A 25,969-nucleotide genomic window follows, 5' to 3' on the forward strand; every position below is an offset into this window, starting at 1 on the left:
TACTGCGCTCTCCTTTTAAGTGTTTTCCCTGTTCAGGTTTTTGTGCTTGCATTCTGTTTTTCATTTTTTCTCTTATCCTATCCTCACCCTTTTAATTTAATTAAAATGAAACAATAAAACTGTATTCTTACCAATCACTGATAAATTCATAACCCGTCCGAGTTGATCAAAGAAGGAGAAATTATCCTGGTACCAAGAATCAAGGTGTAGGTAATTTATAGATGCCAAAGGCATGCCTGTGGTCCACAGCATACTGGTCATTTCACAGTTTTGTTTCTGCTCCAGTGCTCCCGTGTTCCTTTATCTAATGCCCAGGAAGTCAGGATTCCAGTGTTACCTGTTGGCATTTCTATAGACTAGAGTGTCTGTGTTGGATTCTGACTTCCAAATGTGGATGAATTAGCTATGTAGTTTGTTCCTTGTATTATTTAAAAAAAAAAAAAAAGCTGTGAATTATGAGACACGAATATCTACACTGATGCTTAAAAATCAGGTTAGGTTTTGTTTTAAATGCTGGAATGTGCCTGTTGAGTGCGCACATCCTAAAAATGTAAACACATACAAGTATAATCTAAAATACAGTCAAAAGTCCCACTTCCCAATCCACAGGAAGTGAGACCCTGAGGAAAAGTTTGACTTAATAGACAGGACTTGCACAGTCTGGGTTTGTACAGTCTCTAACACTCTGGGGTCCTAGTGTGCCACCTGCTAGTCACATAACTTTTCTACAGTTCAGTTTTCCCCATTTGCAAAATGGAGACGATTATGGCCTCTGAGATCTGTGGTTGAAAAGTGCTGTCTGTGTGCAGTAAGTAAAAACTTTGTTAGATTGCACCTTAACTCAGTGGGTCAGTGCACTCTACCTCCACCCAGCAAATTAAGCGTTCATTACTAGACTTTCTAATATTGGCAGGCTTTTTTTTTTTAAAGTATAATTGTTGGGGAAAAAAAGTTTAATTGTTTGGGTGTGAGCTAGACCTCATTAAAATCGCTTTGAACTTGGTTGCTTTTTACCAGATATGTTTATGGATATCCATGTGGGGTTATTTTTAGGAGGCTAAAGTTTATTTAAATAGGGTTGATGCAGGAAGGGATCTCTACTTTCTGAAGATGTTAAAGTCTATAGGAAGGTAGTGTGCTGGAAATTTATACGTGTCTGGACTGTAGGGCCGTGGAGGTGGACGGACGCATGGTACTCCTGAGGGCATTCTGCACCAAAAAATTTAAAATTCTGTGCACAATATTTTAAATTTCTGCAAATTTTATTTGTCAAATAAATGTGGAGGCTCCAGCATGGCATTGGGGAGCATGGGCCCCTGGGCTGCACAGAGGTGGGAGATCACTGTGCAGCTTCCCCCCCCCCCCCCCCAGGACACAGACTCAGCAATGAGGCTGCACCCAATCCTGACACAGCGCAAGGACCTGGCCTGCCCCAGAAACACCTTATGACCCTGCCCCTCTGTGTGGGCTGGCAGGCTCTGAGTGTGGAAGGGCTTAATGTGGGGGGGATCCAAGTGTGGGTTGTGTGGGGCAATCTGGGTGTGGGTGGCTCCATGGGGAGATCCCAGATGAGGGGGAATCTGGATGCACAGGGGCTTGTTGGAGGGTTCTGGATGCAACGATAACGGGACTCTGCTGGGGGTCCAGGTGAAGGTGGTTGGGGCTCAGTGGCAGGGGGGGTTGAGTGTGTGGGGGATCAAGCTTGGCAGGAGGGTCTGTGTGTGGGGAGTTCAGTGGGGGGTTCAGATGCTGGGGGGGTGGGGATTCAGGGGTAGCTGGTTGGGGCTCAGTGGGGTGGGGATCTGGGTTCATGCGGCTCATCAGGGTGGTCCAGGTGCAGTGAGGCACATTGGGGGGGAGGTTCTGAGGGTGGGGGAGTAAGGCTCCGTGGGAGGGTCTGGGTATGAGGGGGTCTGGATGCACGGGGGTTGGGCAGATGGGGGAGCAACTCCCTTTTCAGGAGTCCTTCCCCCTGCAGCTGAGGAGCAATGGGTGCAGGAAGTGGGGCAGGGGAGTTTGCAGAGCTTCCTGCAGCTGAGAGAGAAACCTGGGGGTGTGTCTGACCTGGCCCTGGATGCTGTGCAGGGGAAGACAAAGTCCTGTCCTTCCCAGCCCAGCAGGGTAGGAGCTAGCTGCCCTGGGCACTTGAACCACGCTGCTGGGCAGGCGCCCATGCTCGCTCTTGTGGCTTCCCTGTCACCGTCAGTTTTCTGCGGGGAAGCAAAGAACGCTGCGGGGGACGGGCACGCTGCAGGGCGGCGCGGCATTCCCCCAGGAGTCGCCTGGGGGGCCGCCCGTGCCCCCTCCCCCGTCGGCAGGAGCCGGGGCGAAGAGAGCTGCGGGGTCCCCGCCCCCATCTCCCGGCCGGCCCGGGGGCGCTGGCACAGGGGGGCGCTGAGCGCCATTGATCCGAACTGCGAACGCCGGATCCCATGGAAACGGCTTGAAGCCAGGGGCCGCGGCAGCCCCCTCCCCAGCACCCACGGGGCGGCCCCCGCCCGGCCCTGCGGCGGGGAGCTCCTGGGCTGGGCCGGGCCGCTCCTGCCCTGCGGGGCCGGCGGGGGCTGACGTGGTGGCGGGGCAGGAAACCCGCATCCTGGTTCCGCCCGGCCCGCGGTGAATCATTAACCGGCCGGGGCGCGGGGCGCGGCGGTGCCAGCGGCCGGAGCCTCGGGCGAGCAGCCGGGCGGCCCGAGCACCGCGCCCGCGGCTCCGCCACGCGACTCCGGCGGCCTGGGCTGGCGCAGGCCGCTGCCCGCCGGGGCGGCCGCGGGGAGGCGCCGCTCGGCGGCCGGGCCCAGACCCGCCCCGCGGACGGCGCCCGCCGGAGCCCGCGCAGCGCCCGGGCGGGATGCGGGGCGGCCGGCGGCGCTAGCGGCCCCGGGGCATGGGGCGGGCGAGCGGCATGTCCGCCCCTGCCCCCGCCGAGCTCGGGCAGCGCGATGGGCGGCGGGGGAGCGCGGCCGGCCCGGCCCGGGCGGCTCCTGCTGGGCCTCTGGGCGCTGGCGGCTCACCTGGCGCAGGTAAAGGCCGGCCCCGTCGGCGGGCGCGGGGCGGGCTCTGGGGTCACCCCCCCCGGGCAGGCGGGGGTCCCCATCGGCGGGCGCGGGGCGCGCTCTGGGGTCACCCCCCCTGGGCAGGCGGGGGGCCCCGTCGGCGGGCGCGGGGCGGGCTCTGGGGTCACCCCCCCCCCGGGCAGGCGGGGGGCCCCGTCGGCGGGCGCGGGGCGGGCTCTGGGGTCACCCCCCCGGCAGGCGAGGGGCCCCTGTCAACGTTGGGGGTCTGGGAGAGCTCTGGGGTTACCCCCAGCAGGAGGGCGCTGTCAATGAGGGGTCAGAGAGGGGGGAAGCTTCAGGGTAAAGGTACCTGTAATCGTTGTGTCTGTTTCAGAGGAGCAGCCCTGTCAGTCTGTGTTCCCAAAAAGAACAGGAGGACTTGTGGCACCTTAGAGACGAACCAATTTATTTGAGCATAAGCTTTCCTGAGCTACAGCAGATGCATCCGATGAAGTGAGCTGTAGCTCACAAAAGCTTATGCTCAAATAAATTGGTTCATCTCTAAGGTGCCACAAGTACTCCTTTTCTTTTTTCGTTGCATCTGTGAGGAGACTACTGAGCCTGCTAGGGGGCCCAGCCCCTCATTAGGGCCCCATACTGAGGGAGGGTGAAGCTGTGGGTTTCCCCACACTGCACACACATTGTTACCAAGCTTCTTGGTTGATGTTCTTGAGCAGCCTGGTTTGCTGTCTAGTGTTTCACCCCCAGGAGGGAGGGCAGGTGGGCGATGCTGATCCCCAGTGAAGGATAGGGGAATCTGCACCAGCCTGGATATTCCACCATAGAATCCCACGATCTTGGTGGATGGAAGGGGGGCGGGTGGCAAAGTGCCCTGGAGTGCTGTCTGCTGGGGGATAGCCTGTAGTCAAAATGGGATTATTTGCCTTTTGCCAAGCTCAGGTGTTAGATCCAGTCCTGGGTGGGCAGGAACAGCTACCCTGCACTCAGGGGCAGCTCACCCAGCTTCCAGTGGTAAAGCTGACTGGGGGGGCACAATGGCCAGGATACAAGTTGTCCCCAGTTAGTTTTGACAAACACCGTTTGTTCATGACCCTTTACTGCCAGGGGCAGGCTGAAGACAGCTTGGCCCCTGTGGGTGGAACCTGTAACACTGTCGTCCTTTCTCCACCGAGTCCTGCTCAGCAATGACTGTGGGCCCATGCCCTGGGACAGGATTAGAACCCACAACCTGCTGCCTCTTTCTGTCCGACTGGATAGGGCGACTGGATCAAGGTGTTGCCAGCGTACTCAGGCTCGCAGCTTGTCACCATCACTAGTGATATGTCCACGTCCACAGTCTCCAGGGCTGCGTGCCATGATGGCTTTTTGAATGGATCATTGATCGGCTGTCTGCCAAGAAGAGGAAACCAGCCTGTGGTACCTGTCGGGCTGATGCCATAGGTCTGTTAGGGTATGTCTACACTGCCGTGAAACACCAGGGGCTGGCCTGGGTCACCTGCCTCGGGCTCATGGAACTCGGGCTGTGGAGCTATAAAATTGCTTGTGTAGATGTGGGGACTCATTCCCTGCAAGGTGGGAGGGTCCTGCGAGCCGCAGTCAGCTGACATGGGCCAGTGGCAAGTGTTTTATTGCAGTGTAGATGTACCCTTAGAGCAGGGGTGGCCAACCTGGGCCTGAGAAGGAGCCAGAATTTACCAATGTACATTGCCAAAGAGCCCCAGTAATACGTCAGCAGCCTCTCCCCCCGCCCGGCGCCTCCCACCCACCACTGATCAGCACCTCCCCCTCCCCCTCTCCCTCCCCCTCCCCCTCCGCCCCCGCACCTCCCAGTCAGCTCTTTCTTGACATGCAGGAGGCTCTGGGTGGGAGGGAGAGGAGCAAGGGCACGGCAGGCTCAGGGGAGGGGGTGGGAAGGGGTGGAGTGGGGGCAGAGCCAGGGGTGGAGCAGTGAGCATCCCCCGGCACATTGGAAAGTTGGTGCCTAGACAAGGAGCCGCAGATTCACTTCTGAAGAGCGGCGTGGGGCTCCGGAGCCCCAGGTTGGCCACCCCGGCCCTAGAGTCTGGAGAGACGTGTCCTGGTGCAGCCTTCGCTCCTCCCATTCCCTGAGAAGCTGTGGTTCAGCTGTAATAGTGGCTGTAAGGTAAAGGCTATTACAAATAGATCTCCAGGGCTCTGGTAGAAACCTCCAACCCTTTTATACCCGAGGGTAAATAGGAGCCTGAATAAAATCTGGTTCAGTAACTGGTGGGCGGTCTAGCCTTTCAGTGCCTGGTATAAGATTGGCCAGAACATCTCCCAGTCACGTATGGCAGCCTGAGAATTGCTGAATGTAAAGAGAGAACCACTCTATTTAACAATGAAATTAAAGGGCTTAGCAGCTACCTGACAGGCGAGTTGGATGATTCTGCAGGTGTATGAGCCTGTCTCTAAGTCTTGTGCAGGAGCTTGGGGCTGTGTGCTGGGGTTGGGCAGCTCCTTAGTTTGGGCATCCTTCACAGAAGAAAAGAGAAGGGCTTTGGAGGAGACATCACAAACTCCAGAGAGCCTAGGGAGGAAAGAAAGGGGCAGAGAATGTGACTGACGCCTGCTCAGGGGCCTTTGTGAAATGAGTTTGGTGACTCAGCCCAGTTTCCATCAGACAGGTGGCTTCACCACAAAAGCCACCATCTCCATTAGCCCTTTTTGTGCTCTCATCTGCAGTCTCAGCAGAGAGCAAGGACTGAACAGGCCATGAAGACTGACCACTGCCCCCTGGCACCCATAGCATAGTGTGTGGGGCGGTGGAGGCCTATTGTTGAGGTGCAGTGAGGGGGAGCTTGCCCTGCCTCTGCCTGCTTCTGTCCTGTTGATAAAGTGAGAGCTGCCGAGCCAGCACTAAATATACTTAAGGTTAAACAAGAAGGAATGATAGAAGTGGGAGAGAGAGAGAGAGATGGCTGGCAGGGGAGTGAGCAGGTGAGCATCTCTGCTAGGTGGGTTGGATGAGAGTAATCAATGGGGACAGGAGGGGGAGAACCAGTGGGGTGACCGAATTACTTTTGAGGTGTGCTGGGTGATGATGGCTTTTATTTATGTAGTTACAGCTGGATGAGTTTCAGCAAACAATGGCTGCAGGGAAGAATGTGTGTCTTTGCGTGCCCCCCCCCCCCCCCCCCGCCCCCAAGTCCCTCTCTGGTTTGGTTCCCTGACTGATAGCCTGCACAGCCGTCTCCACAGAGGGCTCATTCCTGCTCTTCTTCTCTTCACCCTGCCCAGAGTTGGAGTTTCTTTTCAGTCTGGGTTTCTCTGCCCTGTCTGGGCTATACCCTGGCATCTAGTTGTATTTAGCAGACCCTAGGGAGTGAGAGGTGAGAGCTGGGCCACCAAGTGACAGCATCCAGAATCCAAGGCAAATACATAGCCCATTGAGCCCTCTGGGCTGGTGAGCCACTAGGTAAAAGGCTGCCTACTTTATCATCACCAGTGTAAACGCCTGGCAGTGCCCAGGAGCCAAGCAGGGGTCACGTCTAGATCCCAGGCCACTGTCACCCTTTTTCCTCTAATGTGGTGCTGAGTACGGATGTTGTTCCTGCCTTAGTCAACGGAGGCAGAGAGGACCGCCAAATGGCTTATTAGCTGAAGCCTGTATGGGAACTGGAAGCCGTGTGGGTCTGGTGCTCTGAGCAGGTGGGCTCATTGGCAGCAATTCAAATCCTAATTCAGATTCCTGAGCAGGAAAAGAGCAGGTGGTTCCCTTCCCTCCTCAGCCTAGAGTGCCTTCTGCCCCGCCCCACCATGCCCTGGGGCTGTTTGCTCAGCCTTGGTCCTGTTTGCCGATGGGTGTGGCTGGCTTGTGTTGGGAAGGTGCAGTGTGGGCTGGCAGTGGCCCTGCGAGTAATGCACACAGAGCATTGTTTCTGTGGGGGATTTGAAGATACCGTCTCAACATCAGGGTCACTACAATCCATGGCATTAGAGTCCTGAGCCAGCAACACTGGCATTTCTGGCAGGAAAAGCAGCCTAGCCAGTTTGCTTCTGGGAGAGGCTAGTGGCTGGGTCAGCTCGTGTCACCCTTTAGCAAAGCATCCAGGAAATCTGATTTAGGAAACAGCCACTCTGTTCTATAGCTCATCTCCAGCAGGAGGAGGAGTCTGCTGGTGTCGATTGCCCCTTGGGCCCATGTTAAATTATGTTCTGTTCAGAAGGGCAGAAAATAGGGGGCTCTTGGTTCAGACTACTGTGTGTTTTTATTAGTACTATTTGTAGTCCGAGTAAATAGAAAGCATTTTACAAATTCAGCAGGCAGTCTGCAGGAAACGCTTCACCCACTGCGGAAACGCAGCCACCTCTGGGGTAGCTATTGCCAGAGCGCCACAACGCTACACAACGGTTGAGGAAAGGAAATTGAGAGGAATCCCATATCCAAATGCAACGGCATGGGGAATTTTGGGAAGTGAAATGTAAATATCCAAACTGGAATTTGGCTAAAAAAATCCGGGTCTACATCCTGACTCTTGGGGAAACGAAAAGATTTCCAATAAATTCAGATTAAGGAATTAAGGGAGAGGGCACTTTGTGTTTGATTCTTGTGCTGTATAAATATGTAAACACACCGAGCTCTATTGATAGGTATTTTCAACAAATCTAAAGAAGTAGTGGACTGAGAGTCAGGACCCCTAGGTTCAGTTCCCAGCTCTGGAATGGGAGGGTAGGCTGGCTGTCAGAGCAGGGGACTGGGAGACAGGAGCTTTGACTTCTGCTGCTGGCCTCCCTGTTAAATAGTCCATACCTCCAGCCGCACGGTGCCTTGTCACACTGGGATGGGGCTACTGGGGACGTGTAGTCTGCTGCTGGCCTGCCTTCCCTGCACAGGAAGGACTAATGCTACACCCAGAGTCTGTTCAGACCTTGTCTTCAGGGCACAGTTTATTTGTCAAACGTGACACTCACAAAGTAACACAAACCTATTCCCCTGACCAAAGGAGGCTGCAGGGGGCCCATGCATCTCTCCCCCTGCTGTCGGGCTTGCCATAGGAGCCAACCTGCTTCCTGCAGCTCCGTTTTCAAATGAGCTCTTTCAGCCCTGACCCCTTTCAGCTGGGTCTGATCATCCCCTCTGTTCTTCAAATGGCTCTGTTTCCAAACAGAGCTGGCTGGCCCCAAGCCCCTGGCTGGTAAAGCAGCAGACACCCTATCATAAGGCAGCACAGACTCAGTAGGGAGAACACCCTCTATAGCACCAATTCCTGTATTTAGGATTTCTTTCCATGTCTCCCTCCCAAGGGGTGATCCATCCTGACGCTGCTTCACTTATGAGACTTGATGGGATTACAGTACAAGGTGGTATCAATTTAGGGGGGAACCCTCCCTCCCCCCATTTCTTGACCCATTGGGCACTTCCTCAGTGACCCAGTGGAGTGGTTAGCTGGTGTACTGGGGGATGCAGTTGGCAGGCCCATTAAATGGATCTGGTTGTCCTGGTCAGGCGCTGTATTATCTTTGCCATGTTTCTGCCCTCAGTGTCTTGCTGGCAGCACAGTGACTGTCCCAGAAACACTGCTGTTTGTGTCCACCCTCGATGGGAACCTTCACGCTGTGAGTAAGAAGACAGGCGACATCAAGTGGACCCTGAAGGATGGTGAGCAATGACTCTGGAGGGTATTTATTTGGGGGTCAGGTCCCCGGGGATTGCCGTTGCCTGTGGTCAGGCTCTCCTCCTGCCTGAGAAGGGTTGGAGGCATTGCCTCCCGTTCAGATCCTGCCAGCGCTGCTCTGAGCAGGGGACACTGGAGAATGACACCTTGTGCATGGCCCAGTCCCAGGGGTCTTGCTGTTTTAAGGGGAGTACATGCACCATTGGGCAGCTTCATACAAGCAGCTGTGACTGCTCGGGACTCCCGGCTGGGTCTGAAATGCAAATAGGTAAATGATCTGAGCTTGTAACCATGTGATTGCAAATCCTGCTGTGAATGCTGCCACGTGGCCCCCTGTGGCAGGGACATTAGAGGAGACAACTGATGTGTTTCTTTCACTCTCTCTTTCAGATCCCATTCTTCAGGTGCCTGTTTATGTGGCAGAGTAAGTGTCCCCTCCCCTCCCCTCCCCTTCCCTCCCCAGGGTGTCCTTTGCAAGAAAGGTTTCAGAGTAACAGCCGTGTTAGTCTGTATTCGCAAAAAGAAAAGGAGTACTTGTGGCACCTTAGAGACTAACCAATTTATTTGACCATAAGCATATGCATCCGATGAAGTGAACTGTAGCTCACGAAAGCTTATGCTCAAATAAATTGGTTAGTCTCTAAGGTGCCACAAGTCCTCCTTTTCTCTTTGCAAGAAAGCTTATCACTTCTCATCCTGCCAGGCCTTTGCAGACACTGACTGGGGAGCTGCTCCCCAGGGAGGTGCAGAATGAGGAAATGGAGGCTCAGAGAGGTTGAGCACCCTGCCCAATGCCACAGCTTTTTCTTAAAATCTTTCCCCTTTTACTAGCACTGGTGCCACTTGGCCACTGCAAGCTGTATCGCAGACAAGGCCTGGCCGCTGTGTCATCTAACCTTGCTCACAACCACGCTAAACAACATGCTGGCAGCCCCTGAGCCCTGTCTAAACTTGTGCTTCTACCAGTGGGAGCAACAGTCGTAAACTTACTGAGATACCCTAATGCAGCCAAAGCCTGTGTGAGTGCAAAGGCAGGCATTTGATTCTCTGCAGGGTCTCCAGAAGCTTGCCATCAAAGCCAGAGCTCACCTCCTCTGGGAGGGGATGTTTATCTGAGGGGCCTGTTGTTAATGGATCACTCACTGGCTCTCTAGTACTGGTCTGGGCTGCTTGTGTCTCTTGAGGAAATTGGTTAGTCTCTAAGGTGCCACAAGTCCTCCTTTTCTTTTTGTGAATACAGACTAACACGGCTGCTACTCTGAAATCTCCCAAGCTGATATTCAGGGCTTCATTCATTCTCAGTTATGATTCCTGTTTGACTTTCCTCCCCAAGGAGCCCTGAACTGCTACAAATACCAGCAATGTAGGACTCTCTTCCCCCAGTGCTAAATGTGCAGCCACCTCTAGGGTGGACACGACAGCTGTCTAACAGCGCACAGTAACACACCACACACGTTTAGGATGAGAAATGAGGAAAAATTCTGCATCCATTTGAAACTGCAGGGGGAATTCATGGAGGCAAATGGAATGACTCCAGCTGGGATATGCCAGGACATCAGAATGGGGTAGATGTGGAGTGGCTGTGTAGGAATTGCCATATTGGACAGACCAGTAGTTCAACTGGTTTGGTATCCCATGCCAGGAGATTCACCGGAAGGCATACCCGCCCCCCCCCCCATAGCGAACAATCATGGAATAACCTATGGAGGGGGATCCTTCCCCTAACCCCTGTGAGTAGCTGGCTTGTGCCCTGAAGCAGGACATGGCTGGCATTTCATTCTCCTTCCTTTCAGGCCGGCATTTCTCCCGGACCCCAATGATGGCAGCCTGTACATCCTGGGAGGCAAAAACAAAGAAGGCCTGATGGTCAGTACCTGGGGCGGAGGGGTGGCTCAAGAGTGCTGTCCTCCATCCTTCCTGGCGGTGGTGCATGCAAACAGGGCATGAGATGGCAGCTCTGCTGGAAGGTGCAAGGGCCTCATGCTCTTCGTGCTAACCCCTGCCACCTTAGGAATGGCCTCTGGGAGAGACAGCAAAGCCATGTGGGTCTCCTCCCTGACTACTCCTGTGGCTGGCTTGTGTGTCTGCGTCACCAGAGGAGGACCCCCTTCTTGAGGGACGGGCCGTGGTGCATGTGGCTGTCTCCCCTGGCTCTTTGTCACTCACAGGCTGCTTCACTGTCTCTGTTCACTACAGAAACTCCCATTCACCATCCCAGAGCTGGTCCAGTCCTCACCGTGTCGCAGTTCAGATGGTGTCCTCTACACGGGTATGAGCAACCCGCTCCTGTGGGAGAGAGAAGGGGCTTTCTCTGTGCATAAGGCAGCCATTCCCGCTCCCTCCTCCAGACTGCCATGGAGATGACACTGGGACAGCCTGGCGCTGCAGGGGTTTAAATTAGTAGGGTGCAGATCTGTGTGCAGGACCCATAGCCAGCTCCCTGTTGGAGCCAAGCCAGACTTATGGAAGATCTGAATTTGAGTATGAACGTGCCAACCCTCTGGGACAGGGGAGCTTGATGGAAGGGGGTAGGGGTGATCCTGTGTGGGAGCAAGTCTGGGGGCAGGTGGGAGTGACTGGAGATTGGCCTGAGGGGAAGACGGGTTGGTGTTGCATGGGAGAGGACCTAAGGAACCTGGAGAAGCGGTGGCTTCTGAAAGAGGGGTACCAGGCACATGGGAGATTGAGAGGCATTACTGACTTTCCAGGGAAGAAACAGGACACGTGGTTCGTCGTGGACCCCAAGTCGGGAGAGAAGCAGACGACGCTGTCGACAGAGGCCTGGGATGGCCTGTGTCCTTCAACTCCTCTCCTCTACATCGGCCGCACCCGTAAGCCAAGCCCCCTTTCTGCTGGTTGCAGGCGCAGAGCCATAAGGCTGAGGGGCTGTTCCCTGTGTCTAGTCAGGCTGCCATCCATTCTTACTGTTGGAGGAGGTTCCCAGTTCTGGTGTGCTGGAGCGAAAGGCCCTGCTTTCCCATTACAAATGGGGACTGGAGACCTTTGGTTATCCAATGAAAAGGGACAATCCCTATAGCTCTTCTGATGCTCCTTGATCTCCTCGCAGGGCTTCTCCTGAGGGAGGCTCTCCTGACTATGTCATTAGTTCAGTGTTGCCTAGCAGCATTGTGGTGTGGTTCTCTTCTGAAGTAGTTAACAGAATGATCAGCATCCTGTTCCTCTGGCCTGTCCCGTTGGAAAGCCCCTCGTTCTGGGTAGAGTAGCCACCTGAGTTCCAGCACAGTGGTCGTAGCTGTTCCTCTCTGATCCCCAGAATATGTCATCACCATGTACGACACCAAGTCCCGGGAGCTGCGTTGGAATGCCACCTACCATGACTACTCAGCAGAGCTCTACGACGAGGCGTACGATTACAGTGAGTCCCTGGGCACTGCAGCGTGTGTGTGGAGGCGGGTCCTGTTCTCAACTGCAATGAGGCAGTCCCAGCTTCCCAAGGGGAGAATGGTCCCCCTCACCTCCATGGTTATGAGCTCCTGTCCAGCTTTGCTTGCACATGGAGCCTTGAAGCAATGCTGTCCGTGCATGGGAGGCTCTCCGTTTCCAGAAGGACTGATCTGAAATCAGTGCCGCATTGGAGAGTCGTTTTCCCGCACAGCAGCGGGGGAGGGGGAGAGCAGCGGGGGTGTGGGCAGCCTTCAGGACTACAACTTGCCCGACTGGAGAGAGTCGGATGCTGTGACCGGGCAGGTGTCACATGTCTGTCACAAGCGCTGTGCCAGCTGATCAGTGCTCCAGCTGTGTGCAGCCCTCCTGGGCTGGGGGAGAGTCACTGACGCTTCTGAAGGGCACACGTGTCTTGGAAGACATCCCTCACCCCCAGCCCCTGTGGATCCGGGGGAGCTGGGGCAATAGGATCCTCTAGGCTGCCTTTGGTTTGGATTGAGGAGTCACATGGGGCGAGGACTGGGGAGGTTTGGTCCTTGCAGTGACCCAGCAAATGGTGCGTGCCCCAGCAGCATCAGTGGGCAGCATCCCCAACCTGTCTGTAACTGGGGAGACTAAATAGTCTGTGAGAGGGGGTGGGGGGAGACAGCCTTCCCCAGGAAGTGCTGTGGCATTAGCTGCCTTGTGTCTGTGGCTAGAGATGGCTCACTTTGCGTCGAGTGGGGACGGCCTGCTGGTGACTGTGGACAAGGAGAGTGGTAACGTCCTGTGGATGCAGAACTATGGCTCCCCTGTGGCGGGGCTGTATGCGTGGCACCAAGACAGTCTGCGCCGGGTCCCCCACCTCAACGTGGCCATGGAGACGCTGCGCTACCTGACCTTCCACTCGCAGGACATCCGCCTCATCAAGTGGAACTACCAGTCCATGAAGGACTTCTCCACCACCAAGACCCAGCTGCTGTAGGTGTTTCAGGGGCCTTCCAGGTCGGGGCAGGAGGGCAGAAGCATGCTGGGGGGTGAACCTTGGTACCTACGGGGTGGGGATGAGGGTGGCAACGCACTGAGGAGCGCTCTGGAGATGGAGTTGATGCTCTCTTGGGTGAGAGGACAGTGGCTCCCCAGGAACATGCTAGGGTTGGAATTTAAGCTAAGGTAAATGAAATGCTTTTCCTGCCCCTCTCCACCTTGGAAGGAGCTGGCTGTGTCTCAGAACCGGGGGTGTGGCTGGGGGTCCCCCAAGCCTGTTTCTCTGGGAGGTCTCACTGCATTCATGTTGCTCTGTTTGTCCCATGCGGTGGCACAGGCTGGGACTGACTCTGTCTCTACACCACAGGCCGACACTCTACGTGGGGAAGCATGCAGCCAGCTTCTACGCCCTGACCTCCTTGGTCCACGAGAGCATGGCACTTGTGGTAAGTGTCCCATATCTCCTCCTGCCCCCTACATGCCCTTGACTGGCAAGGCAAGTCGGTGTGAGTGCCACGTCTGCCCTGCCTGATACTTACTGATCTGTCTGACTCCTCCAGCCCCAGGGGATCACGCTGGCCAGGATCGATGGCCCCACCACAGATGATGTGACAGTGAGAGCGTCCGGCGAGTGTGAGATCACACCAAGCACGGATGTCAAGTATCCGCAGGGCAGCATGAGCTCCCTGCACAACGAGTGGCTCCTCATAGGTGAGGGCTCCAGGGCTGGACAGGGCATTCCCTGTCCCGTTGCTCCTGGAGACTGTCCCAGTGAGGGGGAGCCGGGCATGGGGATGTTCTTTACTGTGGCAGAGTAACCTGCTTTGCCTGGTACTTTAAATGAAACCTGTGCTGTGATCTGCACCCACAAGACGCTGCAATGACTGAGGGCTGGGATTTGCTTTCCTGGGAGCTAGTTTCACTGCATCCCTGGCTCCTTGCCAGGGACAGCTTCCTGTGCAGGCATGGGGGGCAGAAAATCTGCAAAGCGAGGCTCACAAACCTACATGCAAGTGAATAGATCGTTGCACCCAATGTGTGCGCACAGATATCGTGCCTGGGGAATAGCAGCTGCAAACAGGAGGTGCGTGTACTCACCCCAATACTGTGAGCACAGTCGTGATGTCAAGTGAACAGGTCTGCATCGGCATGTTTGAAAATTTGGCCCATGTTGTAAAACTGCAGCAGGGTAACTGCAAGCGGTCACACCGGGCGAGTGGGGTCAGGTCTTGGGCTGAGGAGTTTCTAAAGAGGTCACTGCCTAAGCTGCCACTAAAGGAGGTCTGGTGTGGGACACGCCTCCTCCAGGATCTGAGGCCATGGCCTTCTAGGGATCCTTGCCCACGCCCAGGGATTGAGCCAGCAGGATGTTGCTCTGATTCTCTTAATGCGTGAGGCCCAGATGTTTCCCATCCTGGCAGACCCCCGCAATGCTGTGTGTCTGGCTGGGGCCCCTGCTGGGCTCAGTTTGGAGCTGTGAGCAGACTGAGGTGTGACTGTGTGGTCAGGTGAGCGCTTTCTCTGTCCCACAGGGCACCATGAGCTGCCTCCTGTGGTCCATACCACGATGCTAAGAGCCTTTCCAGAGACCCTGCGGAAGACTACCGAAACCATCATCCCCAAGAGCTCCCCTCCCAGGACTCTGTTTGATGATGTGAGTGGTGTGACTGTCTGGGGGGCTGCCCAAAGGTCTGTGGCACGTGGGGGGCACCCAGAGGGACAAGGAGAGATGTCTTGTGTGCAAAGCAAGCTGGTGTGTCCTGGCATGTGGGGTCTGCCAGGGAGAGCGAGGAATTGGAGGCATGCTCCGTGTGCATTCCTGCATGTGGGGGGAAGCTGTGGGGGATGGAGTCTACAGCAAGGGATGCCTGGGGGGCCCCGTTGGTGTAACCCATTACCCTGGCTCTGTGTTGCAGTTTCTGACCCCAAACGGCTTGGAGGATCAGGCCAGCACGGGCAGCGATGGGCGGTTCCGTTGGGACTCCACCCAGGCAGAGCAAACGGAAATCTACCCAGAGTCAGGCAGCTGGGATCTTGTGGTCACTGCAGTGCTACTGGGCGGAGGCATTCTGCTCCTGAGTTTCGGTTTCAGGGTGAGTGTTTCTTCTCTCTGTGGTGCCCCTTGCTGGCAGCTGCAGGAACTGATTACCGCAGCAGTCCTCCTGGTATGGAGGCTAAAAGTTTCCTCTGATCCCTGCTTGCCCTATTCCTTGGTACACACGGCGTCCTGGTTAGCATGGCCATACAGGGTGCTGTGATGTTCCTGTCACCAGGCCCTCCCCTTGTTGACCCAGAGGAATCGGCAGCCATCAATTAACCCTGCAGGCCTCTCCAGGGTCATATTAAGTACCTCTAAGACCCTTCTGTGTCACAGCTCTGCCAGTGTCCTGAGTCATGGCCTCCAGCACGCCCTGCTGCCTTAGCCCTGACTCTTCCTGCCCCACCCAACTCTGCTGGTTCAAGGGCCCAGGAGAGGCGAGCTCAGTTGCCCCATTACTACACAGAGCCCACCCCCACTGGAGCTGTTTGAGCCCAGGAGGGGGTTTGCTGGTTTCCTTCACTGTAATGGGGGAGGGATAATTGTCACGTTGCTGCCCTCAGGGTGGTAATGCCACCTCGGTAGGTTCATCTGCATCACCTGCTTTTCCAAGAAACTGAGACATCCACGCTGTTTGTGCCCCAGAAACTGCTGGAGCAGCGACTGCCGCAGCAGGGACTGCTTTCCCCAGGCCGGATCTCTGGGGAGATTCTCCCGCCAAGCTCTGAGGAATCGCTGAGTGGGAGCCAGCGAACATCTTCGCAGCCATCACGGAGCTCAGGCTCATCCTCCTCACAGAAGGACCTGCCTAATGGAACGGCCGACCAGGATCTGGCTGTGTCTGGAGCTGCTGAAGGTCTGTGCTGGTGGGGAATGGGGAGGTACCTTCTGTCCTGTGGTCCAGCTTGTGGGAGGCAGGTTGCCCATGTCCCCTTCCTCAGAGAGCAGAGGGGGCCGTGTTAGGAGGGAAAAGCCAAGGCTCGGAGGCAGCACTAAGTTCTAGAGCTCAGGTCAGGATGACGTCTTCCCCAGGGCTTTCCAGAGCGGGGCATTCAGGAGAGATGGTGCCATCCGCAGTAGGATCAGGAGGCACAGAGATACAGAGGGGAAGGCTCTAACATCAGTGGGGAGAGAGAGGAAGCTGGTGCTGGACAAGCATAGGGAATAGGAAGGAAAGGAAAGTAGAGATGGGGCCTGAGAGAGGCAGGTGGGCAGTGAGTGAGGGGATGGCTAGTGATGTTAATCCGATCTGCACTCTCTGCAGCTGCAGAGCCTGATGTGACTGTAGTTGGGAAGATTTCCTTTAACCCCAAGGAAGTGCTGGGCCATGGAGCCAGGGGAACCTTTGTATTCAGGTGAGTAGTCGTCCCATCCCCCCACCGAATGCCCTGCTTTTTGCTAATGCGAGGTCTGGTTTGGAGAAGCCACGACTTCTTTCCTCCTCAGAGCTGGGAGCCGTGGGGGCTTGGCCTGGCAGTAACTTGGAAGGCCCTTGCAGGGTGGATCTGGCTGGGCCATCTGGTAATGGGGTATCGAGCTTTCCTGTCTCACCCACCTAAATCAAATCAGATGATTCCTGTTGGACGGGAATTCAGTGGCCTCTGTAGAAAACAAGGCGGGAAGTTACCAGTCCTGCCCCCCTTGCACTTGGCACAGCAGGCCCCCCAGCTGGCAAGCACAGCCAAGGACTGAACTCCCCTCTTGGCTGGCATGTAGACACACTGGGGAAGCCTGCGCTGCCCTGCCCTGCCCGGGCTGCGTCTGCTCCGGTGCACAGAAGGGTTCTGTTGGTTGGTCTGCCTGACGCTGAGCAGAATCCCTCAGGCTGTGGCTACAGCACCTTTCCCCAGGATCGAACTCACTCTGAAGGCCGAGGGGACTTTATTTCTCTGAGAAAAGGCTCCACCAAACCTGGCCTTTCCCAGTGGCTGCAGAGATTTCAGCCTAGGCCCAGTTGCCCTCGTGTTTGGGGTGCGTCTCCTGATGTCACACTGGGGAGCCCTTGGGGACTAGTTCTTGGGCTAGGCCAGAACCTGGGTGGATCTCTTTGAGAGCCTCCTGTGTGTCTGGGCTGGCTGGCCTGTGGGCAGGGTGTGATGGTGGCTCTCTCCTGATCCCAGGGGTCAGTTTGATGGCCGGAATGTGGCTGTTAAGCGCCTTCTGCCCGAGTGCTTTCACCTCATCGACCGGGAGGTCCAGCTGCTTCGGGAGTCAGATGAGCACCCCAATGTTGTGCGCTGCTTCTGTACGGAGAAGGACAAGCAGTTCCGTTACATTGCCATTGAGCTCTGCTCTGCCACACTGCAGGAGGTGAGCCACTGGGCTGCTGCTGCAAGGTGGCTGTTAGCTCTGTCGCTCCTGCTGGGTGTTCTCTATGCAGTCCACGTCCAGGGGCCCTCGTGGAACTATTTCATCGCTTGTTTGTCATCGGCTACCAATGGCCTGGTCTGCCATACTCTCACGGGAGATAGCAGGTTCCAAAGGTGTGAGTGTGGGGATGGGACCTAGGAATTCCTAACTTCCTGTGCGGCGTAGGGCAGGTTGTTCCATCTCTTTACACCCGTTCCCCCACCTGCAGAACGAGAGAGAACTGATGATGGGATAATGCTAGCATCGCTCACGGGCGTGTGGCAAGGCACCCGTCCTCATTCACTTGCTTATTCGATCCCCTCTGCACTAGGTGCAGCTAGTGCTTCATCGTGCTTCCTGCGCACCCGGGGCAGCTAATCTGGCACGCACCTGTTCCCTTCTGTAAGGCCTGCAGTGAAGTGTGGTGCTGCCGTATGAACGGAGAGGTTCTGCCTGGGGAATGCAGACCTCAGACTCTAGCTTGGTTCTTTTCTTCTATTTCCCAGGATTTAAGCTGGGAAAAAAGAAAAGGAGTACTTGTGGCACCTTAGAGACTAACCAATTTATTTGAGCATGAGCTTTCGTGAGCTACAGCTCACTTCATCAGATGCTGTAGCTCACAAAAGCTCATGCTCAAATAAATTGGTTAGTCTCTAAGGTGCCACAAGTACTCCCTTTCTTTTTGCGAATACAGACTAACACGGCTGTTACTCTGAAACCTGTCATTATGCAAAGCTGGGAAAAGACGTGGTTTATTGTCGCAGAAGGAAAAGTCCTTATAAATCTCTGACTCTGGTAAATGCAGACCTGGGTGAACTTCCTCTTTTGGTTTTTCTCTCATCTGTTGTTAGTATGTGGAAAGCCCCAGCTTTGATCGTCGGAACCTGGATCCAGTGTCCCTGCTGTATCAGACCACATCCGGCCTGGCACACCTGCACTCCTTGAACATAGGTGAGGGAGCGCTTTGCCCTCAGTTTTGGTTGGGATGCCTGTTGCCTTAAAGCAATAGGTTCAGTTCTAGTGAATTGTCTATGGAAGGGAAATTCTCCAGCCCAAAATCCTGGTGCAGAACTTGAATCCGCAGCCTGCAGAGGCAGGACTGCTGCTCGCTGACCCGCGCTGTGTGGCAGCATTGGTGGCATGCAGGTTACCCCGTGGTGATGCTCTAGCCTGGCACACCTGCACTCCTTGAACATAGGTGAGGGAGCGCTTTGCCCCCAGCTTTGCCTCCGGCTGCACAGCCTCTTCTGCAGGTAACTCCAGCTCACTTTGGAGGATATTTCTTTCAGTTCATCGTGACCTGAAACCCTGCAACATCCTCATCTCTGTCCCAAACAGCCATGGGCAGATCCGGGCTGTCATCTCGGACTTCGGCCTGTGCAAGAAGCTGCAGGGGGGACGGCACAGCTTCAGCCTCCGCTCTGGAATCCCAGGCACTGAGGGCTGGATCGCACCGGAGGTGCTGCGGGAGAACCCAAAGGAGAACCCTGTGAGTGTGCTGTTGTCATGTCCCCTCAGCCCTGCTTGCTGTGCACATTTTCTGTCCTTGCAGCTTCCTCCCTTGCACCTGCAGAGGATTATTCATTCTGCCCACGTCGAAGGTTCTAATTCTCTGCTTTACCGGAAGGCAGTGACCATGCTGGGCATCCTGGAGGGAGGCAGCTGCCCTCAGAGCTGGTGCCTCAGTCACTGCTAGAGAATCAGATAGTTTGGCAATAGGGATTGGGAAGTGCTTGTGTTGGCCTCCGTGCTACTGGTCCATGCGGGTGTCTCTCATTCCACAGGTGCCTCTGGGGGCTGGAAGCATGGTTCATAAAACCCTGCACCTGCTGCTGTTAACGTAAAAAGCCCCACAAAAGTCACAAATGTCAGCTAGGGGCCCAGCTCCCATTTGAGCCTTTGAAAATCTCCTCTCAGTATTTCTACTACAGTGTCAGCCAAAGGCTGCAGTCAGGACCAGGTTCCCATTGCGCTAGGGCTGCACAGACCGTAGAAAGAGACAGTCCCTGCTCCAAAGAGCTTCCAGAGAGAACTATTTGCACACATCCAGGAGTTCTGCTAAACTCCCTTCTGCAGAGAAGAGTCTGGTCCCAGCAAGCAGCTCACGCCTATCAGAAGAGAGACCACTAGGTGGTCATTCTTGGAGCTCAAACTAAGGGGTTGCCTGGCTAAACCTTTAGCCAATCAAGTGTTCGTGTTCAGAAAGAGAGACAAAGGCCCTCCCACCAATGCTGAGCACTCCCATGGCCCCGGTTGTGTTTTGCAGACGTGTGCAGTGGACATCTTCTCAGCTGGCTGCGTGTTTTACTACGTGGTGTCAGGCGGGGAGCACCCCTTCGGGGACAGCTTACGGCGACAGGCTCATATATTGTTGGGCACTTACCAGCTGGCATGTCTCTTGGAAGACACTCATGGTAAGGACCCTTCTCTGAGGCTGTCTGAATGTTTACAGAGCTCCCAGCCCTGTACAATCTGGATGCTGCAGTGCTGCTCTGGCCCGGCTCCTCTGCAGCACCTTCCATCTGAGGATCTCAAATCACTTGGCAGATGTTGCTTTATTCTAGCCTCGCTAGCCCCTGTGAGGCAGGCAGGTCAGTACTGCTAACCCTGTTTTACAGCTAGGGAACCTGAGGCACAGAGAGACGAAATGACCAGCCCGAGGTCACCCAGGAAGTCATGACAGAGCCAGTTTTCCTGATTCGCTGTCCCATGCTGCAGCCACAGGACCAGCATTTTAGGTGCCCAGAGGATAGAGACTGCACGTCCCCAGCAGCAGATCTGGAACCCTAGAACAATGGGAGAGGCCTCTTAGGTCATGACTAGTCCATTCCAATGGCCAGCGGCGAATTATCCCCAGCAGTGCTGTAGCTAGTTGAGTTGTAAATGTCTCGAGCAGTGGGGTTCCTCCTTGGCAGATGACTCCACAGCCTACTAGACCTCGCTAGTATTTCCAGCTACTTGTCTGAAATGTTCCTTTGCCCCATAGCTTGCCTATGGGGAGATATTGGTGAGTCTGGTGCATAGAAGGAGCCAGACATATTTTGTTGTATTTCATGGTCTTCCAATGATCTGGGGTTCAGTCCTGCACATGCACGTTCCCTTTCTGGGAATCCTACTGGGAGTATGCAGGACTAAGAGAGTCAGTAATATGATTGGAGCTGTGATTTGTAGCGAAAGCTCTGGGCTCGAGGTGTGGACAGCTCCCTTCAACCCCAAGGGTGTTAGTAACCTGCTCTCTTTCATGCTCACATCCAAGACAACATTGTTGCAAGGGAATTGATTTCGGTGATGATCAGCAATGAGCCCCAGGAACGCCCATCGGCCCTGCAGGTCCTCATGCATCCCTTCTTCTGGAGTCGTGAGAAGCAGCTGCAGTTCTTCCAGGTGAGAACCCTTTGGTTGAGCAGGGTGGATCCCAGTCCTTCTGTCCCCATTTCCAAATTCAGCAATGAAAACTCTATTCTGTGACATCAGAAAACAAGCTGGTGTTTTTCCTGAAGCCTGGGATTCTCAGCTGGCCTCAGCTGGTTTGGTGCTCTGTGGTTATAAAATCCACCCCCTGCAATGAATCTGCCTTTTTGTGAGCAGGGCTTCTTCTGTTCCGGGATTCTTTGGCTGTGGGATCCGCTCCATGCTGCAGATTCTGAGTTTTCATTTAAAACAAGCAACCAACATGATTGCTAGCCCTTTTGCTTACAAACATCTTAAAAAGATGATCTGAGCATAACCTAACAGTGCTGTCTTCCTGAGTCTGCAGCGAGCCTGAAACAAAAGCTCTGAGAGGTGTGAACTTCCCCCTTTAGCTCAGTGAAGTATTGGCTCTGAAACCTAAAGATGACAGTTTATTTCGCTGCTGATCAATTTTTCAGAAACATCCAGCTAATATAGTGATCCCACAGTCCCAAGGTGCTCCCTGTGCAATTCAAGGTGCCAAAAGCCCCAGCTGTCTCCTAGCCAGTTGTCAAATCTCCAGCATCCCACCAATACCTTCATTGTCAGTGCAGAACTCAACAGCGCTCTGAAAACTGACAATGTGGAGAGGATCAAATAGATGGAATTGAATGCAAAAATAAACACAGACTGCGGTGCTGATTGGATCATGCACGTGTGTGTTTATATCAATAAAACACACACACACACCCTTTTAAGTTAAAAGAATTCAGGGTCCTTGCCATAGAATGTAGGTCCAGCTGTCTGCAGAGTGCAGGGCTCTCTGAGTTAATTGTGAGCCATTGACTTTCATGCAAGGAGAGTGAAAAGCTTTCTTCTCTTGGGTTTGGGGGCAGTGACCCTGCGGAGGGAAGTACCTTGGCATGGAGCCATCTCTCCACTAGAAGAAACAATTTCAAATACCTCATCTCACCGTGATGGAGGCTGGGGTCTGTCAGGGGGTCAGGTTTCTGCTAGACCTCATTGCAGCCAACTGTGGGTTCCTTTCCCAGAATGCTCCAGGTCCCAGCCCATAGGCCGTACCTTCGGTTACAGACTCTCCTGTAGGTGGACCGTGCTGCTCAGTTCCGTTGGCACCCAGTGTTGAGCAGAAGTAGCCCTACGTCACCTTGGTGTCCATAAGCCTTTGGAAAATGTCAGCACTGGGGCTCCCCCAGTACAAAGTGAAGTTTCCATTGACTCCCCCCACCCCTCTCTGGATTTCAGGACGTAAGCGACCGTATTGAGAAGGAGCCTGCCGAGGGACCCATTCTTACTGCCTTGGAGTCTGGGGGGTGCTCGGTCGTGAGATTGAATTGGAGAGCTCACATCTCTGTCCCGCTGCAGACAGGTGAAGCTCAGGTGCCAGGCTTACTGCTTGGCAGTAACCTCACGGAGCCGTTTCATGCTGAGCCATGTGGAGTGTTTGCATGGAGCTCACCAGTGCTAGTGTCATGTTCTCATGCAGTCACTTCCTGGCAGCTGGAAGTCAAATGGACTGAAACCCATGGACCCAGAATGGATGACTAATCCAGCTAGCCCTTCCCCTCGACAGGGCTTTGTTCTGCCCAGTCTTAAATGCCCCAAGCAGATCTCCCTCGGAAGATTGTCCCACTGCATCCCCCATGGGGAAATGTTCCCAGCCCTGATGCCCTGTTAGCACATTACTGCAGAGGCCCAACATTGCTGATGCTTATTTGGGTCTCTTGCTGTTTCCAGACTTGAGGAAGTTCCGAACATACAAGGGCAGTTCAGTACGTGACCTTCTGCGGGCCATGAGGAACAAGGTACTGTTACCCCCCCAGCAGCGTGGGGTCCAGTTTGCCCTGTGCAGTGACCCCGGTAATCATGTTCAATCTGTTTCCCATGTAGAAGCATCACTACCATGAGCTGCCAACAGACGTCCAGGAGACTCTTGGGGCTGTTCCTGATGAGTTTGTTCAGTACTTTACTTCTCGCTTCCCCGAGCTGCTGCTTCACACACACACAGCCATGCAGATCTGTGCCACAGAGAGGCTCTTCCACCCCTATTATCAGCAGCAGCCAGGAGACCTTGGAAACAAGGGGAGAAGCCACACCTGGGAGAGAACTTAGAGTGAAGGCCTGCTCTCTGGTCTGCCAAGGTGAATCCTGCTGGAACAGGGGTCCCAGCAGGTGGGGCTCAGCCGACATGTGCCTCAATTTTATCTTTTTTTAATGCAGAGATTTCTGAAGGATTTTATCTCCCCGGCAAAGCTACCAGGACCTAGCACAGCTTCACAATGCCACCTGCCACCCTAAACTGGTTCTGGAGCTCCACTTCCCCTGGAGAGCAACAGGATGGCATCTCTGGACGCTCCCTGGCACTCGCAGTCTAGGGATGTCACTGCCTACCTTTCCAGGGAGAGGCCTGTGGTGGGAACCCAAGAGAGTTTTCTCGGTGGTTCCTCGGTGGCTTGTCTCTTTGGGGCTGCTCCTTCAACCATGGCATGTGCCTGGCCCTGACTGAGGCCTGGTCACTAAATGTAAAGCTTTAAATCCAACCTGGGCTGCTGTGCAAAGCCACCCCTGGAGAGGCAGGTAAGTGCATGCACGTGCATGCCGGTAGACACAGTCTCTCTTTTCTTGGGACTATCTGAATGGATTTTATCCAAACATAAATGTTCGGTTTATGCTCCATCAAGAGACATTTCAGCTCAGAAGATAATTGGAGCGGGGGCATTAGAATGGAAGAGACTTCTCCTGTAGGGCTGTAGTGTGGCAACCATCTCACCAACAGCTGCAGCGAGTTGCTTTACCATTTTTAATTGAAAATGTTTTAGGCTATTTATATTTTGCTTCCAAGACCCTATCTTTCCAGTGCCAGCCCTTAAGCATCAGACTGGGAAACAGCAAGGTCCTCTGTTGCCTGTATGCCTCTGCTAGAGCAGAGGCTGATGCAGCAAACTTCTCTCTCATTGATTCCTTTCCGTGCTGAGCTGTTGGAAGCTGGGGTGTTTGTCTATTTAAAACTTGAATGTGAACGGCAGGACTGATGTGGTCTTGACACTGGATATGGTCTTATGCCCTGGCTGGACAACAGACCTGCCTGACATTTGGGCTGGGTTTTTTGTCCACTATCTACAGAAGATGTAGGCCACCGGCAGTGCTAAAATGAGAGGTCTCTGTCTCCCCCACTGTTTTGTGGCCAGGTAGAAGTCACTGGGGCTGGATCAAGTGGATTTGCAGAAGCTCAGTTTACAGGATGCAAGCTCAGGGCCTGGGTGCAGGAGCACCTCCTGTGGCCTCTTTTCTGCCCCACCTGGCCCATTGAAGGAGTGGGGTTGCCCAGCTCTGGAGGCAGGTAGGGAAGGCTGCTCTAGGGAACATCCCAACAGAATCCCCGTATCTCGGTTTGGCTGAGTAAAAAGCTTTCTCCGTCTGTAGCAGTTCATCTTCATCCCAGCTCGCAGGCTTGAAGATCTCGGGCAGATGCCTGATGCCACATCTGCATGAGGCACGAGACTATGGAACCCCAAGGGATTGTTTCCCCTATTTTGTGGAGGATGCTGCTGTTCATGAGGAGCCCTCTGTATAGAGGGGGCTTCCTCATCCATGCAGAGAGCTTGTCTCTTGGAGCGTATGGTGTACCGGGCCTCCCCCACTCCCAGGGCCTCCAAGAATCTAGAGAAATGGCCACCGCTTCCAAATTCCTTGGTTGTGAGGATCCTTTTGTGTCTGCTGGCAGTGTCTGTTCTGGAATCTCTTCACCATGGAGGCAGAATCCTACCCTTGCCCAAGAGAACATTGCCACGGAGGTGGTGGTAGCATTTCCTGTTTTTCCTCCTCCTGGGACCCAGTCAGTGAGCAGGTCTGGTCTGCCTGGAAGCAGAATTCTCTGCAGGACAGGGGTCTCAAGTGATGAATTACAAACTAGATGTTTTTAACTCCTTCTCAAGGGCCTGAGTTGAGAAATGGGGGAGGGGAGACTGCTGGAGCCTTCCCACTAACAAGGAATGCTCCAGCCCAGCAAGGACAGAAAAATCCTCCTTCAGCAGAGGTGGGATGTGGGTGTCCCTGAGGTCTGACCTTCTATCCCCAGAGCCGGGGAGCAGGTTTTCACTCTGCTGGGACGTGGCCCTGGCCAGACTTCAACTCGCATACAGTTTCCACTGATCCCAGCTGGAGCCCCTGTGGGAGGAAGAATTGATAATGGGTCTCTAAGCCCCTTCTGCATTCAGCAGCCTATAGATAACTCATGCCACTGTTGCTGCTGGGTCTGGAGGCCCCATGCCTGAATGTCTCCTGCTAGCTCTTCTCCTCTGGGCAGTGCTTTCCTCTCTAGGGGTGTGGGTTTTGTATGTTTTGATTTAGCTTTGTACGTGGGTGTTAGGGGTCTGTTCCTTTGGTCACAATCAGTTTGTACCTGGTGTATATTCAGAACATTTTATAGGGCAGAGAATGTTTTATACAAAATGTTGTAAATAAAAATTGTTTTGAAAGTTTGGACTTGTTAACATTGGAAAGAAACTCAGCAATTCATGCTGGCTGAAAGCCCTGCTTAGGAGCTGCATCTCCAAACTAAACGGCCAGGGAGGGATAGTGAGGCCCCAAAATGTACATAGAATCATAGAATATCAGGGTTGGAAGGGACCCCTGAAGGTCATCTAGTCCAACCCCCTGCTCGAAGCAGGACCAATTCCCAGTTAAATCATCCCAGCCAGGGCTTTGTCAAGCCTGACCTTAAAAACTTCCAAGGAAGGAGATTCCACCACCTCCCTAGGCAACGCATTCCAGTGTTTCACCACCCTCTTAGTGAAAAAGTTTTTCCTAATATCCAATCTAAACCTCCCCCACTGCAACTTGAGGCCATTACTCCTCGTTCTGTCATCTGCTACCATTGAGAACAGTCTATAGCCATCCTCTTTGGAACCCCCTTTCAGGTAGTTGAAAGCAGCTATCAAATCCCCCCTCATTCTTCTCTTCTGCAGGCTAAACAATCCCAGCTCCCTCAGCCTCTCCTCATAAGTCATATGTTCTAGACCCCTAATCATTTTTGTTGCCCTTCGCTGGACTCTCTCCAATTTATCCACATCCTTCTTGTAGTGTGGGGCCCAAAACTGGACACAGTACTCCAGATGAGGCCTCACCAATGTCGAATAGAGGGGGAC

At 54.3% G+C, this 25,969-nt stretch overlaps 1 protein-coding gene across 2 annotated transcripts; it reads left to right on the top strand.

The window, feature by feature from the left end:
* The first annotated feature begins 2,942 nt into the window (after positions 1–2,942).
* ERN2 (endoplasmic reticulum to nucleus signaling 2) lies at positions 2,943–25,374 on the top strand. Of its 2 annotated transcripts, XM_077828733.1 has the most exons (23): positions 2,943–3,023; positions 8,520–8,637; positions 9,044–9,077; positions 10,447–10,519; positions 10,850–10,922; positions 11,362–11,484; positions 11,928–12,029; positions 12,757–13,018; positions 13,392–13,470; positions 13,585–13,735; positions 14,557–14,678; positions 14,941–15,117; positions 15,708–15,918; positions 16,327–16,417; positions 17,183–17,372; positions 18,263–18,362; positions 18,701–18,900; positions 19,678–19,825; positions 20,668–20,795; positions 22,068–22,191; positions 22,560–22,627; positions 22,713–22,963; positions 23,043–25,374. In XM_077828733.1, exons 1-22 carry the CDS (start codon positions 2,943–2,945, stop codon positions 22,932–22,934), a joined length of 2,877 nt encoding a protein of 958 aa, XP_077684859.1. In that variant the 3' UTR covers positions 22,935–22,963; positions 23,043–25,374. The 2 variants fall into 2 exon arrangements, with proteins under 2 accessions (XP_077684859.1, XP_077684858.1); XM_077828732.1 differs by having other exon boundaries at positions 22,713–25,374.
* The last annotated feature ends 595 nt before the right edge of the window (positions 25,375–25,969 follow it).

This window comes from Eretmochelys imbricata, chromosome 10, assembly GCF_965152235.1.
Source record: "Eretmochelys imbricata isolate rEreImb1 chromosome 10, rEreImb1.hap1, whole genome shotgun sequence".
NCBI classification, from domain to species: domain Eukaryota; kingdom Metazoa; phylum Chordata; order Testudines; family Cheloniidae; genus Eretmochelys; species Eretmochelys imbricata.